General features: G+C 39.2%; 2 protein-coding genes across 2 annotated transcripts; both read left to right on the top strand.

Annotated features, from left to right (window-relative positions):
• Positions 1–6: 6 nt before the first annotated feature.
• Positions 7–3,228, top strand: sumo2a (small ubiquitin like modifier 2a). Its single transcript, XM_023412761.2, has 4 exons — positions 7–147; positions 1,108–1,239; positions 1,435–1,506; positions 2,700–3,228. Exons 1-4 carry the CDS (start codon positions 127–129, stop codon positions 2,763–2,765), a joined length of 291 nt encoding a protein of 96 aa, XP_023268529.1. The 5' UTR covers positions 7–126; the 3' UTR covers positions 2,766–3,228.
• A 1,229-nt stretch (positions 3,229–4,457) lies between these two features.
• Positions 4,458–19,823, top strand: jpt1a (Jupiter microtubule associated homolog 1a). Its single transcript, XM_023412816.2, has 5 exons — positions 4,458–4,685; positions 6,199–6,341; positions 14,388–14,485; positions 15,399–15,426; positions 18,301–19,823. Exons 1-5 carry the CDS (start codon positions 4,630–4,632, stop codon positions 18,432–18,434), a joined length of 459 nt encoding a protein of 152 aa, XP_023268584.1. The 5' UTR covers positions 4,458–4,629; the 3' UTR covers positions 18,435–19,823.
• Positions 19,824–20,479: the final 656 nt, after the last annotated feature.

Genomic DNA, 20,479 nt, shown 5'->3' with positions numbered 1-20,479 from the left:
TGGCACACTACATTTCAAGAGCGCCCAGTTGATCTGGCGCAGCTGTGTGCACTGCAGCCGACGCCAAGTGGCGCGCCAGACGGCGCAGCCGCAGCAGAACAGGCGCAGACAGACACAGCAGCAGCCATGGCAGACGAAAAACCTAAGGTAAGGAACGGATTTTGTACCGGCGGTTATTTACAGTGTTTATCCAATTCATGTGCGATAATTGTTGATATGACACTATGAAAAGCCACCCGTGCGGCCATTTCGCCAACGATCATAATTATAGAGAATGCTAACCGCACAAACCAGAGCTAGCAAGCTAGCGGGTGAAGTTAGCATAATAAGCTAACGTGGCTAATGTACCAGAGACCCGGGTCGAATGAAATAAATACAAATTTCTCGTCTTTTTAAATACGATTAATTCAGACCCATTCAATGCTGATGTCGGTATTAGTGATGCACATGTACCACGAAGCGAAATAGCTGTTGCATGTCCAGTTAACGTTAACAAGAACAGAAGAAAGGTGAGTAACATTTAAGAGACCGCAGCGAACAACATCGACGGGACAAAATGGATTGTTTGAACAAAAACCGTTAACCAATATGAAATAGTTGAATTGTGCTCACCACCGGCTCACCCCCAAGTGTGTCAGAATAAGAGGGATTGTTGATAAGTGCAAGATACGGTGTCCACCCTGGTTAGGCCGTTGGACATTATCCGAAGTTGTAGGCCATTGTCAATTGATTTGCTTAATGCTAATGCTAGATGCTAACGTTGAAGTTGTAATGTTGCTTCATTTTCTGCGCTCAGTAACCACACCGACTCTCAGGTCTGTGCATACCAGGTGCAGTCAAGCAGATGTTACTGAAATAAAATCAGTTCACATACATTTCCATGAGTTTGACCTGTGATTAACGTTCGAGTTCATTGATACTTTTGTCAGAAGTGATTGAGGCACATGAATCTTAAATTGTATCTGACCCTGACTGATAGGGTTTTGTGGTTGGGGGCTTATGCATTACACTTGCTGGAGGTCACATTTTATTAGGATATTTGTTTATCCTTACATTACATCTTGATAGTTACCTGACTCTGCACACTATGTTTTTCTTTCCTTTTAGGAGGGAGTGAAGACGGAGAACAATGAGCACATCAACCTAAAGGTGGCAGGGCAGGATGGCTCAGTGGTGCAGTTCAAGATCAAAAGGCACACTCCTCTCAGCAAACTGATGAAAGCGTATTGTGAACGACAGGTGAGACTACTACACTGTTGTAAGGTTGCTCAAAAGATGTCATTGGTTCAGGAAGAACTTTGCAACACTGATTATCTCTCACTGGTTGCCACACGAAGTTGTTGATGGTTACAAGAATGAAAATGGTCACCAGAGCATCCCATTATGTTGGTTTACAATGTTTTAAACACAATATTTCTCTGCCTGTCCCCTCAGGGGCTGTCAATGAGGCAAATACGGTTTCGATTTGATGGTCAGCCCATCAATGAAACAGACACACCCTCGCAGGTAAGGCTACACCCTTTTGCTCATTTTACATATGATCACGTGTAGAATAAAATTTCATGATCATGAACTACTCTTGAATGAGAGAATGAATATTAATCTCAGCGTATTGCTAATTTGTGTATAATTGTAAATGTTAAAAATAACTTTACAGAAATGCTACTGAAGTATCAGCTGGTGGATGCTGCTTAAGGTTAATTGACTCTCATTTCAAATTCATGACAAACACTGTACTTACCTTGAATTCACTATGGAATATATGTTAACATGACTTGATTGATACATGATGGTCTGAATTTATGTGTACATCATCACAGTTAAAAGTCTGTACTGTTAGACAACACGGAAACAAGCTTGAGTTGAGTTGCTGCACGAGTACAGCAAGTCTAAACACGTGCTGTGGAGGTTCTCTTTCACTTTATACGTGAAGACTGAAATGAATGTAGACTCGCTCTCACATCAGCTTTGTCCAGTACTGTTGCACTGTTACAGTGTAGATATTGTATACAAATAAAGCACTTTACAAACGGCACTGAGCAGCTGTCAGCATCAGTCAATGATACAGCTGTGTTGCCTTTTAAGTCCATAGAACAGGTATATAAAGAAAAGTTTTGGTTTTCTTTCATTTTGGGAGTCTCAAAGTAGACTATTCTAAGCTTCTGCACCTCTTCTAACCACTTTATGAGCTCTTTACCCTCTTTTTGCTTACAACACACAAACATTAGGTCATTCTCTGTTTTCTGTCCTAATCTCCTTATAAATAAATGTTTCCCCTGCCTATCTTTCTAACTGATTACCTTACAAAACTTAAAGTGAAAGTGCATAAATCCAAAACTGTTGAACAAAATTTTGGTTACATTAGCTGACCTCACTGTCAGTGTCAACACTCCCTAAATGGCTTCACAGTGAAGGCTAACCAATGCTTAATAGTAACAAATGGGGGAGGAAAAACTATGCAGAATGGAAAACAATTTTCTGACGAGGGCATGTTCACGCCAGAAGTAATTCTATTGAGTGAATAAGACAAGTTTATTTGCAGGGGTCTCCAATTGTGGTGAAAAGTCAGTCACAATGCCCCCCCCCCCCCAAATGAGTTCAGTAAAAGCATTGGAATAGTGCTCATGTCTTTTTGTCTTTCACACAACTACGTCACTAACGAGCACATTCACAACTGACATTTGAATTTTTCCTTACAGCTAGAAATGGAGGATGAAGACACGATTGATGTGTTCCAACAGCAAACCGGAGGCTCTTCTCTTTAAAGACTGTTTCCTACGAACATCCCTACCTCCCCTCTTCATCCCAGAACATGTTTGTTATGCCCAGTCTTCAAATGTTCATGACCAGTGTTGATACCATCCAGTGGAATACTTTTTCAAAATGCTGGAAGACAGCAGCACAGTTGGTGTAGATAGATTTTATCACACTGTCATTCATGTGTTAACATTTCTGAACTGCGCATTGTAGACAACTTGTAAGCTGCAGTGAGTCTAATGTGCCGAAGAAATTAAAAGCTTGTCATGATTTTTTTTGTTTTTCTTTCTTTCTTTTAGGAAGTTTTGGGGGGGAAAAAATCATTGGTCCTTGTTTTTGTTTTTATACTTATGTCATTGACGTTTTGATTCAGATGGAATTTTGTTATTGTTGTCAAGTACGCCTGCATTTTAAATCCACTGACATCTGTTGTTATGAAAATGTAGTATTGGAATAAATTGAGTTTTTTTTTCTTTTGTTTTTTTTTTTAAACATATGCTCTTGTCGTTTTCTTTTATGGATACTTAAGTATTCTAAGCCAATTAAAAAGGTGCATTTAGTTTAATAGCCTGTTACAGTAAACTGCTTCACCAAAGGTCTATAAAAGAAATGATAATCAATTTTCCAAGATGATTTTGCTTTACTATGAATTTGCACTTGATTAACAGCAAAAAACTATATTTGTGCAGGAATAATTTTTAAACCCTGATGGGAGTAGTCATGCATGCAGAAAAGATGTTGCACTATTATAGTTAGTTAGGTTACAGATAGGTAGTTATCTGTAAGCAATGTGTGATTAGTCTGACCTATCTCCACAGATTGCAAGTCACCATCCCTAGAACAGGAAAATCCACCCTTACGTCTGGAAGTTTAATGTGCTGTTACAATAATCCCTAACATAACTGTTTAGTCTATAAACGACTTGTTTTGTTCTACTCTTCTGCAAGATGGCTTTTTCAGCCTTGATTTTACTTTCACTGCTTGGAGTAGGCTAGTGGGTAGTTTCCTTTGTATCTTCGATGCAGGCGTTGCTATGTCTGGCCTCACTTAAGATGAAAATGGCTGTTGTAGGGGATTTCAGTTAAAGTACAGTTTGGCCCTCCGATATCAGCAAGCACAAGATGAATTTTTTTATTTCAGACTGCTTCACTGAAGTGTTTTTTTTCCATTCCACAGTAGCATCAGTTTTAGATAATGTTTTAATAAGCTTATATAAATAATAGCTTATTTTAAAACACCTGATTAAAACTGGTGGTGGACTTCTGGGTCAACATCATATTACAGCAATAGCATGTCAATCAAATACTTAATCCGACCACAGGCTTGATTGATGTGCCAGGATCCAATCATAGAAGGAGCTGTTTATGTGTGGGAGGTGCTTGAGGAGTGTAAAACGCCCTTTCTACAGTGGTTTCTGTTGCATCTGCACCGCTGTGGGTGTTACGCCTCAGAAATGAACAAAGAAAAAAAAAACCGGAAATACGTCGTTTTTGACTTCAAATTACATTGCAAATCTGTACTTTAGTTGAAGTAAGGGGCCATAGAGAACAAACCCTCATTCATAAATAATTTGCTCCTTGAACAAAAAATTAAAGTAGGATTCGATATAAGTTCGACATTAACTATGAAACTATATAACACCGCAACCTTTATTTGTTAGGTTAGTATGTTATTTTGAAAGCTTCACCGGAAGTCAAATATCTCCTGGCCAATTTGACACTGGTCCAGTCAGACTGGAGGCAGTGGCAGGTTGATTACTGGGAACCACCGGCTAGGACAGACAATGATGAGGCGGTGAAGTACTGCTAATGAAAGAGTAATTTGCGTGTATCTTGTTAGACTAATTAATATTTCACGACTTCTTGTGCAACAATGACGACGACCACGACATTTCAAGGGATGGAGCCCGGTGCTAAAAGCAGTTCCAGGTAAAAGGCGTCGTTCAGACCGTTCCGCTACCCGTTAGCCACAATGAAGCCAACAAGTCCAGCGTTCTCGGACGTTAACCTCAACGTTACATAGGTTAACGTAAAATCGGGGACATATTTGTTCGGACCCCTGCCCATAATTGTAGCTTGCCTGCTTTGAAATGATTTGAAACCAACCATGGGACGACGGTGCCGGGATAAAGCTCGTACCACACCTTCCCGTTTTTGCGGTCAGAATGGACCATTGCCGTTTTTAACGTTAGCTAGCAAGATAGCACACATGTACCCTCCCTTTTGTACAGATGCTGCTTAGCTAGCAAATACACACTAGGCGTCTTGGTACCCAGCGTTAACTATGTAGGCCTCTCACAATGGCTTGCGCATGTACTGTATTTCCTCATTAGCTTTTCGTGTTTATTGTCCTAAAATGAAAAGACATGTCAGATCTGTGGATTTCAGATCAGTTTTCAAGATGATCAGTGAGGTACAATAAGACATCCTCTAGTCTGCCCTGCCTCAATGAGGCAAGGGCCTGTTCCAGCTGGCCACACCTGACATTAACCCGAGCTACATCTATATTTTTCATCGTAGAGATGCTGTGAAAGCAATCCATTGCTTTTCCAGTTATATTAAAAGTTGAATATTGCATATAAAAAATTCACAATGTTAAAACGGACGAGTGAGTACTATATAAGTTTTACGGTAAATTCCATCATAGCGCGACAATAACAATGCGAGTACTGCAAAAGGCAGAAATACATTAGACCAATATTGACCGCAGTATGAAAGCATTATGGATTGGTAGCTTTCCATTTTTGAGAAAAGTATATAATGAATATGGATATAGACTTGGTTGCCAGTTTATTAGACACACCTTCTTAAAAGTGAAGTCACATACATCAGCCCTGCAATAAATCTTTCCCTCATGAAGGTCATTGTGGAGGCTTTAGTAAATAGGGCTGTTGACCTGTATTGCATTATTCTGAGAGGTATTCTTAATATTTAGTCTACCATTGTTGAAAAGAATGGGTTAGACAAAACATTTGGAACACCCGGAATAATCATTCATAAGCATTGTTAAGGTAATACCAAATATAACTTCAGCTGGAACTCCTCAGCATGCAGTGCAGTTGGAACAACAGTAGCCAACATATTAAGTTCACACAGGCACATCACAAGGAAAGCTCATGTAATTTGTTAGTAATAAAAAAAATAAAAAGAAGGAAAAAGTACCTTGATTAGGCCCCCGTCACTTGACTTGAATCTGGAAATAGCACATGATAGCATATTGTTAAATGACCCAAAATAAAATTGATTCTTGATTGACACAAGTGTGAATGAAGAATCATTTCTCATTGATGAGTTCTGTACATTCCTTGTCTGAACCACAGCATTACGGCAGGTTGTATTTTTGTTTTAATGAATAATTTTAGAATGGAGAAAAGAAGCTCCAGGAAATCGGCCAGTGCAATCTATTTTTCACTAACAGTTCTGACCATCTCTTTCTTTCTAGGGTTTTGCGCCCTCCTGGTGGTGGCTCCAACATTTCACTTGGTGCAGATGAGGAGAAACCTCCTGTCCGGAAAAACAAGATGGCCTCCAGTGTTTTCGCTGAGCCAGAGGACCCCTATGCTAATCGAAGGAACAACCCACCAGGTACAATCAGTCTCACTTCTCATAATGTTTTGCTTTAGTGTGAAATCTTATAACTCGGGCCCTGTTCAGACTAGGTATTAACATCCATCTCAGGTGATCCGATCAGAAGTGGACAGTTCTAAGTTCAGGTGTGAACACACCCAAGAGGCATTGAGGATGCATTTGAGATCCGATCACTGAGACCATATTTGGAAGTGGTCTGGGCGACATGGCCACATTCTTTTAGCATTGTGAACGCAAATGCGCCCTGTCCACATTGAAGGGCCACCTACCCCACGACATCCTCTGCCACAGTCTTATAAGTCCCAACACAGTTTCATAATGAACTGAAAATATTTTACTATTTCAAATGGATAAAAAGTTATTTCACTGTAATCCAGATGTGAACTGACATACTTAAAGCTGACCACTTGTGATCGGATCACTGAAGTCATATGTTAATTCTAGGTCTAAACAGGGCCTCAGTTTCTCATACCCCTCTTATTTTGACAGTTTACCACAGTATCTACGGATGGTGTAACTTAAAAACAAAACCAGAAGACAAAATTAGTGATAACAAGGAACAGGTTGGAGAATATTTTTTTTTTCTCATGTTTTGAAGATAAGTGTTTCTTTGCAGGCTTTTGTCTTGAGTCTGGACCTGAATGCTCTCTCCCCTGGCTACTCAAAACTTCAGACAGCTGAATATATAAGAAAAACATTTGCTGTTTCCAGAGGTTCTACTGACAGAATGGCTTTAGGTGCCCAAATGAATTGATTTCTCTTTTTCAGCTTGTCGTTAGGGCTACCGCAATTAGTTGCCATAATTGCCTACGTCGACTATGAAAATGTATCATCTGTTTTGTCCTCTGTCTCTTGGTGTTTTTACGCAACAACATCACGCTGGTTATGCTAGTAGTGGACTGTTAGGAAACGCTAAAACGAAAGCCGTCTGTATTTTAGTCTTACTGATTATCTTGGTTCACCACAGATCTTAAAGTGTGGCAGATTGTTGTAAACTGAGCAACTGGCTGTGACAAACTAGCCCAATCAATTCTAATTTTGTTCTGAATTTATTCTTTTTTTAAAAAAGAACCAGTAATAGCCTGAGCTGGATCAATAAGTGTATGGATATGGTAAAGATATGTCCTAACGATACCCATCCCTACAGCTGGTTAGTGACTAACTTTGGGAGGTTGAGCACATCTGGGTTCAAATCCCTTCACTAAGTCTTGTTTAACCAGTGTAATTTTTTGACTTATCTTTTATCGTGCACAGTGAGATCAGTCACAAACGTGAGGGATTACTTCATTTATAAACATTGTCTGTTCATTAGCAGACGGAGCTTTTTAATATCTTTTGTCCTTGTAGCTGATAAATACTCTCATAAAGCCACAGTTCGTCTGCTGCTGCCTTACAAATTACACTGAAGAAGTGTTGTTTAGGTCAGAATGTGGGCTTATTGATCATGCCAGAGTGTCATTTAGATCTTCTGGAGGAAAATTAATCGTTTAGATTAATCGACTATTCGATAAAATAGTTGAGAGATTAGTGAGTTTAGAAAAAGAGTTGTTAGTGGCATCCCTACTGTCATTAGATATTCAATCATTGGTGTTTCTTTTCTAATCAGGAAAAAGTCCTTTTTTAGATCAGAGTTAATTATAGAATTTAAAAAGTATATACTTGGAAGCATATTGTGTTTGTCTAAAACACTTGAATCAGAAATGTAGATTCTCTCTAAATGTGGAATAATACATAAAAAAATGTTATTAAAAGAGGAAATGGAAGCATAAGAGGAAAAGTGATGCTAAATCTGTGTTTTTGATTTAGTGTGGGGGTTCCTAGTTTTCTATAACCATTTTTCCCAGTTCCGCACACACAAAGACAAACAAACACCCTTTAAGCTGAAAACATCTATTATAAGTGCTGTCTCTTCAACTTACTCAGAGCCAGTGCTGCATTAAATAGCTTTGAGACAGTTAGGCATATAGGGCGGGTGCTGAAAAGTCATGATCCAAGTAGCTTTTACATACAATGGAAAAGCTACTTGCTTTAATATTAACAACAGAAAATCAACAATTTTCACAGCAATCTTGACATGACAGTCCTCCACCCCATCTTGTAAATGGTGAAATACCTCTTGTTAAATGTGGAAGAATGTGATATTAATAATATTGTATTTTTTCAGGGGGGCCAGTAGAGTGCGGCCTTCATTTGACATTGCATGTCACAATATGAGACAGGCCAGCTGTAACTTTAACAATGCTACCTTCAGTGATGGCCTTGGAAGTTCTTCAGGCTATAAAATTAATTTAACAAGTTTCATGACTGAGTAAACTTTACAAACGAATCATTTGCCACAAAAGGAGCTCACAGCTCTCAAACACTGACTCGCTACTATGAACCTACTTGGTTCAGGGACTGTAGTAAACACTTTCTAATGTCTGATTATTTGAAGAACTAGTAGAACAAGCTAAAATCAGCTAAAGCCACTATTAACATCACCACACCACTGAAATCACAACAGTGCAATGCTGAAATGCTTCTTTTAATAGTTATCCAGTTGTTGAAGAAAATGAGCTGTTCTCTGATTGTACAGACCACAGTACATTATAGTGTAACGGCGGGCCGTTGACGATAAAACAAATGCTGAGAGCAGTGAGGCTGGCGACCGGAGCAGAGTTGGCTAGTATGTTAGCAGTTAGCAGTATAGCTGTGAACGTACAGTGCGATGTATGTTCAATTAATGCTGTTTGTGCTACAACTACAACTACAGCTCCTCAAGACTGAAGTTCCCGTGTCCCCGCTGTGCTTCCAAACACACTTTGATAGGAGTCATTTTTGATATTTTTCCTACATACTGAACATTTGATATGTTTACTCTCAATTCAGAAGAATAATCCTAATACTTCTTCAGCCAGGAAGGTGAAAGGTGAAGATGTCCAGACAGAGAGCTGCAAGATGCAGGAGAGAGACTTTCAGCACAGGAAAGACAGGCAGCACAAAATCATGAGACAGGACAGGCCCTGAATTTAAGAGAGATTTGCAGCTGCTACTGTCATGAAAAGGTATGTTTCAGTCTGGTCCATATTTTTGATGTTGGTGTGGCTGAATTGTACACTGAATTGGGAGGGCGGGGCTCTGTGAAAGCCACTGCACTCCACTGCATTATGACAGTCTTAGCATAGATTCTGTATCACCAAAGCAGTGGTTTCTCAACCAGACAGTCTACACCAAGTAGTTTGGAGTTGCCACCCAACTCGGATAGTAGCCAGTTTTCATTATTTTACCTGTAACGTGTTTATGAAGGCAGGGCAACTAATTATCAATAATCAACATTTTTAGAGTAGCTTTACACTCAAAAGGTATGTTTAAAAAAAAAAAAAAAAGCTAAAACAAATGGCAAGTTTTTCTCTAATACTATTTTGGTCTTATCAGACACAAACTACAAAGCATATTTAAAGAAATTCTAAGTACTCACAGGCTGAATGCATGTCGAAGCTTTCGCACCCTTTTCGTCTGACATTTCCTTCTTCCTCCTTTTACTTCCTACATTCAGTGTAAGCCATTATTTTGTACCTTGAGTACGTAGTCAAGTATCATTTCCCAATTCCTGCTTTTACTTCTCCCGTAGGTTGAGAGAAACGAGACTGTAGCCCTTACAGCGTTTTGATCTTTGATTAAATGGAGTCAGAATGTCTCTTTACTTTGAAAATTATCAACTTTTTCTATTTTTCAAAGAGTAGTCACTGAGTGTTTTCCTCACTGTTTTGACCTGAAGTACACAGCGCAGCTGTCACAGAGAGACACAGTGATTGGCCCTGTTGTACGCTGTCATACATGGACAATTATACTGTCATGGCAGTTGTGGAGAGAGTTGGTTCATCTTTAAAATGAAGGCATAGTTAGGGGTTCATTTAGCTCAGTATTTTATATTTTATGGGCTATCTGTTCCATGGCTGTAAGGTATTTGTTTTGCATGTTGGTAACTTTGGTTTAAGGATGTTAAGAATGTGAACCTTAGGTAAGCTGCTGACCTTCGGGGGAGCAGGATGTCAAGGGATCCATTAGATATCTGGATTTTATGGTTATATTGTTTATGAGTTTATCTACATCCCGCAGAGATTTAGTGATGCACTCCCTTTTAGGAAGAGGTAAGCAATAAAAGTGAAACACAGAGGTAAAGGTCTTGAGGCTAATAGATGTTAGTTTCAACACCCAGAACATCATACGATATAAGCAGCTCAAGTTCTGTCATTCAGTGAGAGACTTGGTGTATCCTACATCAGATCTGTCCTTCGTGCATGAATAAAGTAGCCAAATTGAAGTGTTGACTTGTTGGTCTGAACACTATTCACTTTTTCATCTCTCAGTCACGAAAAATCATCTTTTCAATGGCCAACGTTTGAACATTCTACAAATGACAAGTCAATAATGCCTGCCCTTTCTGTAAAGCATCATGAAGTTTGTTCGCGACAAACCTTGCAGCTTTTCTTCAAACTATACCGTCTACAACTGGAAGTAAAATGTAGTTGAGTATAATTTTTTTTTTTTAAATTTCAAAATGGAAATACTATTATAAAACAGTACTTATATTCAGAAAATAACTTTAAGAACAGTGCCTGAGTATTTGTTTACTTTCTACATCTATGCTTCTCTTCCATTCACTGCACTTTTGACAACTATGATAAAGTTCCTGCACACCAGAGAGTCTTATTGACCAAATGTGTAGGATCAGAAACTCTTGAGTGAATACCTCACATTGTTGATCAGTTGTACTCACTCAGATCTTCGCCAGGTAAGATTTATACAGTGTAAAATTCCATAAAACTTTTTTTTCGAGTCTCCTAGAATTATTTTGTCCTGCTCACACACCAATGTAGTAATAACAAGAACAGTGTGTGTTCATTAGGGGGAAACACAGCAGGATATGCTAGGAGTTCAGGAGTGCATATTTTTCAGGTGGTATCAGTATTTGGTTTTTATTGTTTGAAAGACAATTATTATGAAAGTGAAACTTCGAAAAGTTCCCCTAAGCATAGTTGGAAACTCCTCAGAAATGTTTGGAAGGAATTTGCTCACAAAGACAAGTCCGGCAAAATATGAGTCGTAAGGTCACACCATGTCAGAAGACTGTATTTGTCTTGGTTGGTTCTTTCTGTTCCGTCTCAATTTCCCCTTGTCTTTTAACTGCTACGTAATAAAACATAATGTCAGCTATTTCACACACACACACACACACACACACACACACACACACACACACACACACACACACACGATGCCCTTGCATCTAATTGTCGGAAATAGGAGTGTTCTTTTACTTTGCGTGAAAAGATTGGAGCCAATGAAAACTGTATTTCCTTTTTATCATTTTATAACCAAAAACATCACCATGTTGATGGAGGTGAAGTTAAAAATGAAAATGTTGCATATTCAAACCTCTTCACTCATTGATATTTTTTCTTGGCCAAAAACTGAAATCTCTCATTACAAAATATTCAGATCCTTAATTTAGTATTTTGGAGAAGCCCTTTTGTCAGCAAGTACAGCTTCTCATCTAGTTGGGTAAGTCTCTACAAGCTTTGCACACACGGATTTGGGCAGTTTTTCCTATTCTTCCTGGCAGATTCTCTCGAGCTCCATCAGATTAGATGAGAAGTGTCTGTGAACTACCTTGTTCAGGTCCCTCCACAGGGTTAAGATCTGGGCTTTGGCTGGGCAGCTCAAGGTCAGTCAAAGACTTGTCCCAAAGCCACCTCAATGTTGTCTTGGCTGTGTGCTTCAGGCCATTGCCAGTCTCAGGTCATATTCACTCTGAAGCAAGTTTTTCTTGAAGGACCTCTCTGTATCTTTTTGGCTGCATTCATCCCTCTCTTAAGTTTTGAAAAGTGTCTTTGTCCTTGCTGCTGAGGAAGAAGGAGACTACAGCAAAAGTTCTGAATACTTTAGTAAAAATGTTCTTAAAACATGTTTTCATTTGTCGTCATAGGTAACAGTGAAGATAAATATACACACTGTCCTTAAAAGGTTAAGGGGACTGAATGTTTTTCAAGCAACTGTAGGCGCTTGAAATTTTTTTGTTTTATATTTGTGTGACATTATTATTATTATTATTATTATTATTATTATTATTATTATTATTATTGATTTACAGACCTGTTTTCACAGCTTTACAGTGCACAGTGTGCCTGTACTAATCTAAAGTGGGAAAGTGGTGTCAGACTTTTGGACCCCACTGTACCTTCTTATAGGTGTATAGGCTCTTATTTTGGTATAATTGAATGTTCAGCATTAAGAAAATATAGCAGACATCACAGGTGCCATTAAATTAAGTCCAATGTTATTTGTATATTGTTTCACAGTTTTTGATATCTGAAGAAAGAAGCATGGAAGATCTGTGTAGCAGGATGGTTAAGACAGGGTTTTCAGCCTCTTTGACAATGGGATATTTCTGCATTGGCACAGTTTTCCCCGAAGGTCCCTTTCCCTCGGAGCAGGTTTCAGTCTGTAATCCTCAGATATTGTTGTTCAGTGACATATTTTTGAGATGCCATTTCTTCTGCCAATAATGGGGCTTTCCAACAATCCCTGTTGTTAGTTGTTCCACCACATTGGCTCAGACTGGAATGGCTTAACAGCTATTGGATGGATTGGCGTGGAATTTGGTGAAGATACCCACAGTGCTCAGAGAATGCATTCTAGTGACTTTGGTGATCCCCTGACCTTTCATCTAGCACCACCATGAGGTTCACATTTGTGGTCTTGAGTGAATGGTCTTGACAACTATATACATATACCTATTACGATTAATTTTAGTGACTACAGTCATCCCCCTGACTTTTCATCTAGCGACATCATCTCGTCAAAGGTTTATTCTGTGTAATACTTAACTTTGTGACTAAATGCTTCCAAACTAATGACATACTTGACATTTACTCTAAGCTAAGATGGTAAACATGGTAAATATTCACTGCCTCACAGTGCACAGAGCAATGCAGGAGCAACAGTGTGGCAGGCTGTAACTTAACAACCAGAGTCTTATATGAAAACGGCCAAATCCCAAAATTGTGATGGAAGCGATGAGAGAGACGAGTGATGGAATCAGAGGGCAATGAGATGCTGGACAGCACAGGGCAGGGCAGCGTGACTCATTTCTATTGGCCATTCTGATACTCTTAGCTCCTGTGTCTGGCTGACGGTGCTGTCAGCAGCTCGCCAAGAGAGTCACTTTGCGATGTGGTGCGATTTCATAACTGAAATATGGCCAAGATGCCAATTTTTACTTTCTGTATCTCATGTTTTCACATCCGAGAAGATGAACCAGATCGATTTAAAATGTGAGTTTTTAGGATTAACATCAGTCATGTTTAGTAGTATGGTGTTGGGGCGCCTATTTGTAGAAAAAGTGTAATGAAGGAAAGACATCAATAATAATCCTGACTCGGGAGCTGCCTCAGTAATGCCCAGGGGATGGCACAGTGGTAACTGCCTGCTGTCTGATAGCACCTTTCGATAATAAACTGAATCTGTGAAATTAAATAATAAGTTTGATGGTGCTCTACTTTGTGACAGAGACATCCTCTATCCTCTTTGATGACCCCTTACTTTACATCAGTCTCTATGGCAACCTACCCTATTAACCAACCCAAATGAACTAACCCTGTTGATCAAATTCTTAGCAGATTTCCAGGTTAGGCAAACTTATTCAGAAGCAAAAACATGAGCTGTGCAGTAAAATTATTTAATATTGTAAGCATCCTTCAGTTGACACAATGACCTCCTGGTCCACAGTAATTTACAGTAGTTTTCCTGTGCAATGGGGGATCATTACCAACATTTCAAGTGCACTCACTTTCGTTCTGACTAAATTGCTTGTTTACAATACCGTCTGATCAAATGACAACTTATTCCAAGCCTCATTGGATTTGTTGTGATGATGTACGTTATGATCTGACATACTACATGTCACCATGACTTTTGTCTGTGTAAAAATCAGGAACATGTATTGCACCTCCCATGTGAAGCTTTATCTATCTGAGCTATTACGTCTCCTTCTTATTCCAGGTGGGAAGCCCACAGGTGTACTGTGTGGAGAGCCGTCAGCCCCCCTGAGGCGAGGAGGGAACCACACCACCAATCACTCAGCAGATGCCCCCGCTACAGTAAGATCATGCTTCTGAGCACAAGTTGTGGAAAGAAATGAAGTGAAACCTGAGGTCAGACAAATAGGAAACGAACCAAAGTCCTACGGACTTGATGTATTTATTGGCTGGACCGCAATCTCAGGGTCAGGTCAGTTTCTTTTATGGGGGCGTTTATATCCTGCAGTATTGCCAAATAAGTGCATTTAGGAACTTTTCTTCAAAAAAGCACTTAGCTAAAAGTATAGGGACTTTTTGGACAAACCTTGGCTACTTAGAAGAGAGTCACCAGTAATGCCCTCTCTCGCATCTAACCTGTTAGGTGAGTGGCAGAGAGATGAAGCGGCAGTTTCTTACCTAGACAAAGACTGTGCGCTGTGAGAGAGACAAAAGAAGAAAGATATTCTGTCACTTCTAACTTTCTCTCTGAGCAATCATTTTACAAGGACATATAATCAAATCACAGCTGTATTAGAATACTGTACATATGAGCACAGAGAGTAGGAGACAAGCAAACGGATAAATGGCTGAAATCAGCTGACACTAGGCAGATAGGATGCAATGATGTTACAGGGGTTGCGCAACAATTTTCAACTATGTCCACAATTAGGCACATTAACCATTCACAGTTCAGCAGTGGACTGGGTTTTGACCTTGTCTTGTTTTTGCTATTCATCTTCCCTTAATGTGTCAAAAATGTAGCGTCAGCACAAAGACACAAAACTTTACTAAATAACATTTAAGTCATAACTACTTTCATCATCCAGTACATGTTTGTTTTTTCTACAGAACAAAATCTGTACTGTCATCAACACTGACAGCAAAAAACGTTCCTTTTTCCTGTCAATGCTGTTGAAAGACTGATCCCTTTTCCGCTTTTTTTTTTTTTTTTTTTTTTTTTTTTTTTTTTTTTTTTTTTTTTTTTTTTTTATAGGAAGGAGAAAATCTTGTACGCGATCATGGTAAGCACCTGTTTCATCTCACTTTACAGTATTTGGATAGCCTATTGTAGCTCCCTCTAGACTTATGTACAGTACAGCAGTTTGTAACATAATGTGTACAACATCTGCACTTATTAGAGAAGACAAGTGTGTTAGAAAGGGAGATTCCTCTTCCCGAATGGACCCTGAACCAGGGGTCCAAAATTTAAAATGGATTAATTGTATGTCATAAGATCACTATGTAACACACATCATACATATACTGTACAACTGTACATGTGCACATGCAGTGTATGAACCCATATATACGCATGCCAATACATGCATGAATGCATGTAGTGGGGTCCAACAGTCTGAGACCACTTTGGTGTCATGGAAATAAACATCATTGTTCTTGTATTGCAATGGAGAGCTTAGTCATAGTATTACACACATGTAAGTCAGTACAGAAGTTCTGTTTGTCGTTTCATTCATAAACCGTTATTGGCTGCTTAGCTCATGTATTTATTCGCATTTAAAATAGTTCACAAATGGTTCACTTTTCACATTACAAGAGAAAAGGCTTTTAGGATAGAAACCTATCATGTTTGGCAAATGTGCTATCTGTGTTGACGGTTTACTCAGTATCAGCTGATACCATTGACACTGTAGTGTTAACGCCATATTTTAGGATTTACTCTCGTTGAAATGGGGCACCAGTCCTCTAGGAGGACAACAGTGAATTACTTCATTGCCAAATTTATCAATCTCATATCGGAAGCCATGACTTCTCGATTCAATGGATCTCCAGTCTCTACGTCAAAAGAATACAACAGGACAACAACTGGGTGTAAATAAAAGAGTTTATTAACTAAACTACTATCTACAGAGTAAATGCAAGGTGTAATAATCATAAAGATGAAAATAATAAGGAAATGAGCAGTGTGAGGAGTTGGCAATGGTGGGAGAGGATATGTTATGGCTATACAGCTAATGACACTACATCTACAAGTTAGGTTTGATGATTAAATATTGCTATATTTCGACATCAACCCAGTCATGAGCAGAGTGTTAAGACCGGCCTACTGTGAGTTGCGCTGTAGCTGAAGACCCTCGGCTGGAACCCAGGTGGCTGTGGTTGCCGTGGTAACTCTGGAGGCGCGGGATCTAGGTGGATTCTCCTGGAGGCCGTGTCCCGTTATCACGATGACGGTTTCTGCCGGTGTCTCAGCGGTTCAGCTCTGGTGGAGTTTGCCAGGAGACTTTCTGTCTCGGGAACTCTTGATTTCTGGTCGGCTTCTCTGCAGGAGGTCGTGCAGATGTTATCTGCTGGCATCTGTTGCGGGTTGATGTGAAATAAACTCTAATGCTCTTCACTTTGGTTGGATAACTTTAGAGGAGACTGGCGTTGACCAGATGACTCTAAAGTTGTCAAAATCCTCAAAAAGGAAAACTTGATGATAGTTTCTGCATCGTTTCTCGCTTCTCGCATCTTCTTGTCATCTGGGTTTCTCTTTTTCTTCTTCTGAGCTCTTCCGGCCTGAACTATGTGAATTGATCACGACTGTTTTATCCCCTGGGGGGCGGGTGCATGTATCAGGGGCATCCCCAATTTCCTGCGTTTCCACTTGGAGAAGAGAGTAATTTTCCACTGAACTGGAATAATTTAAATCTAGAGTTTACCCTATAAATTCGCACATCCGTCTTCCACCATGACCTCAAAACATTAAGTGAAATAACATAGAAAACTACTTGCACTAATAATGGCAGAGAGGAGTAATAGTGTTGATTTCATATTACATCCTTCAAACCTGGTATTAATCATGATACAAGGGTTAATTGATCAAACAACAATATAAACATTTCCCAAAGCTAATACTTTATAAATGTGGATTACACAGCAGTTCTTTGACTGTAATCATAATAATAATAATAATAATAATAATAATAATAATAATATGGACATGCTGGATGTCATGTAGTGTGTGTTACCTCGTGTGAAGGATGCTGACAGTATGGTCACATGAAGGACCTTGTCTTAAAATCTACATGTTACATTTCAAACATTCTATGGGATAGAAGTTTGGAATTAAACTATTGCATAGGAACATCTCATGAATTACAGAACAGTTAGATATTTAATTTGACATTCATCCTTTGATCTGTGTCTGTGAAGAGAGTTCTGCTGGTCACTAACCAGGATTGGGATGTGGGATGTAGTTTATGACTCTTATCTAGAGAGGGACAGAGGAAGAGAGGTTGGTGTGTGTGTTCATGCATGGCACAGACAGGCCAGGATTCACACCTTAGTGTTAATCAGTCCTTTTGGTGTTACATGTTCTATACAAGAAACAATCAAATATCATTAGACAAAGTCTTATTGTTACAAACTGGAGATTTTGCCTATATTCTCCAGTTGTCTGGTGTCCATTGGTTAATCCTCTGGAGCTGACCCTTTGACCTTTGGTTTGGTTCTGTGTCATTCGGACATGCTAACGGCATGGTCTGTTCGTGGAAGAGGGGTCCTTTGTCTCTGTTTCCTATCAATCTGATAGTTTGATGATGGGAAGAGTCGCAAAGTGTCACTTGTGGGTCCGTAACTCTGCATGTCCTTACAATGAACTTCCTTAATGGCTTGTGACTGATGCCAGGCCACGTATGTACGCTACAACACCAAAAGAATTTGGAAAGACAGATGCATTTTAATCTGTGTGACTATTTATTAGGACCTTAGCAAGAAAAAAATAAACATTTTTGTCAGTAGTAGATGATATGGCTGAGGTTGCTGAAAGCTGTAAAACTGTCGAAACTCTGTTATTTAGTGCTCAAGATTTCCCTCAGGGCAGTGTGTGCAGATATGAAAATAAAGGTTGTTTATTGTAAATCTTATTCACTTGTCTTCCTGCTTCTGTTCAGAAAACTGTGTGGCTGAGCCTGAAGCTGTTCCAGAGCAGCCGGAAGAGGCCCCCCCAGCTGAGGAGCCAGCTGCAGGAGCACCATCTGGCCGCAGGAATCCCCCCGGGGGCAAGTCCAGCCTCATCCTGGGTTGAATCCCAGCCAACTTCCCCTCTTTACCTCCACTCGTCTCTGAACTCATCTTTTTTTTTTCCCCCAAATAAGGATCCCCAGTCCATTTGTCTGTACCACAGGAATCCTGATGTCCAACAGGCACCAGTCTCCTCCACATCCCCAAGTGCATTGTTTTGATACCTCTTTTTTGGAAACCGTTTTGTACTGTTTTTATTGTTTGTTTATTTTGACAGAAGCACTTTATGTATTTCTATGTATGTGGTTCAAAGTCTGCCTTTGTCCCTGTAATGCATTAGACCTGTCAGAAAAGGGTACAAGGATCACATTTCTCATATCTACCAATGGAAAACCCCTGTAACTTTATTACAACAGCACGAGCTGTAGGTGATTATACAAGCAGTTTGTAGAACACAAGCAAAGAAAAAAGCTGTCACTTTTGCACTGTGTTCAGTTTTGACCCATCGTGCATGCACATCTGGTCTGTAATGTATGAATGTGAGAAGAAACATAACTGTGAAGATTTTTTTTTTGTTTAAATAATTCAACCTGTTTGTTATTTGTTTTTTTTTGTGGAATAATTGTTGTATTGTTGTTGCATGAAGTTGGAATCTTTCTACTGATTATAGCGTTATTATCCACATAGGAGCCAAATAGGAGCCACATAAATTACTGTAATTGTGATCTGAAGGATGCAAACATTTGTCTTTGGATAAGTACTGTAGGCCCCATGTCAGGTAACAGAATTGGAATAAGCCTTTTTTTATATTGTAGTCACTAACCTTAGAGTATTGTAATCCCAGTGCCGGTTTTGAGTGCCCCATGTTTTTATAGGTAAAATTTACTCTAAAATAAAGTGTGCCTGTTTGTGTGTTAGGCTACAACATCAAACAAGGTTGGGTTTCTAGTTACTGCATCCTACCAGTATCACCAAGGTCTAGTTTTTTTTCCATTGCAACTTAATGGAATGTTGTTGGTCCTGACACTTCAGTGTTTCTGGTAAACCCATCCTAGATTTGACAAGTGACCTTATGACAGCTCAGCCTTTTTTTCTCCTGTTTTATCCCCTTATACATTTGTTAATGACCCTGCTCACTGGAAATATACAACAGTCTTTTTGTAGATCTCACGTCACAGTATTCAAACCAAAATTCAAACTCCCTCCTGCTTCTGTCTTTTTGAGTCACATGTATGACTGCTGGGTCAACCAACTGTCGTGCAAGAAATAACCTGAATTTCAGGTTCATGAAATGTCTTTCCTGTGGTGTCTATTTTTAATGTGTGTTATGATGCAAGACATGTCTGTCTGCATCCTATACCAATTCCTGTTGCTTGATGTAAGTCACTGCAGAAATTTGAATTCGAGAAATGGCACAAGTGGAAGTGAACATTAAAAATCAATCTTGACCATGTGCTGTATTTGTTGTGTATTATCTAACTTTGTGAATGATCAGTCTTAGAGCTGCAATGATTAGTCAATGAATTAATTAGTCAATCAGCAGAGAACTTATATAACTTGGTAGCTGTTTTAGTTAAGATTAATCATTTTAGTTTTAGTCTTTTTTTTTTAAACAGTTCCAGCTTGTCCGATGTAAAGGTTTAATCCATTCTTTGTCATATGGGACAGTTTATTGTCCTGTATGACATGATATGATATTTTTGGACCTTGATCTGTTCGTTGTACATTTTAGGATGTCACCCTGGATTCTGGGAAATTTAAGCAGGCATGTTTTTTCTATCATTTAAACATTTTAAATTGTATTATTGGATAATGAAAGTAAGACTTAGTTGCTGCTCTGATTATACTTAGCAGTAAGGAATTGTTCCACTGCAGACATACTGAAAGTATTGTAGTAAGGTATTATGGTAAAGTCCAAAGATCAGGATTGTGTTCATGTTTGGCTTGACCACGAATGACATGCAGAGCTGTCTTATATTTGTTCTTTCACTCATTTCATGTTATTGCTCTTGCTTTTTACCTAGTATATTTCACAGAACAGTGACTTTGGACTTTCCCCATATCTGTTCTGGGAGCAAATAAGGAAATGGCCTTATAGTGGCCAGTATA

The sequence above is a fragment of the Seriola lalandi genome, unplaced genomic scaffold (genome assembly GCF_002814215.2).
Source record: "Seriola lalandi dorsalis isolate HSWRI2012SDOR001 ecotype SW California unplaced genomic scaffold, Sedor1 jcf7180002054487, whole genome shotgun sequence".
NCBI classification, from domain to species: domain Eukaryota; kingdom Metazoa; phylum Chordata; class Actinopteri; order Carangiformes; family Carangidae; genus Seriola; species Seriola lalandi.
Note: the sequence above shows the minus strand (reverse complement) of the source record. Positions and strands in the feature narration are given on the sequence as shown.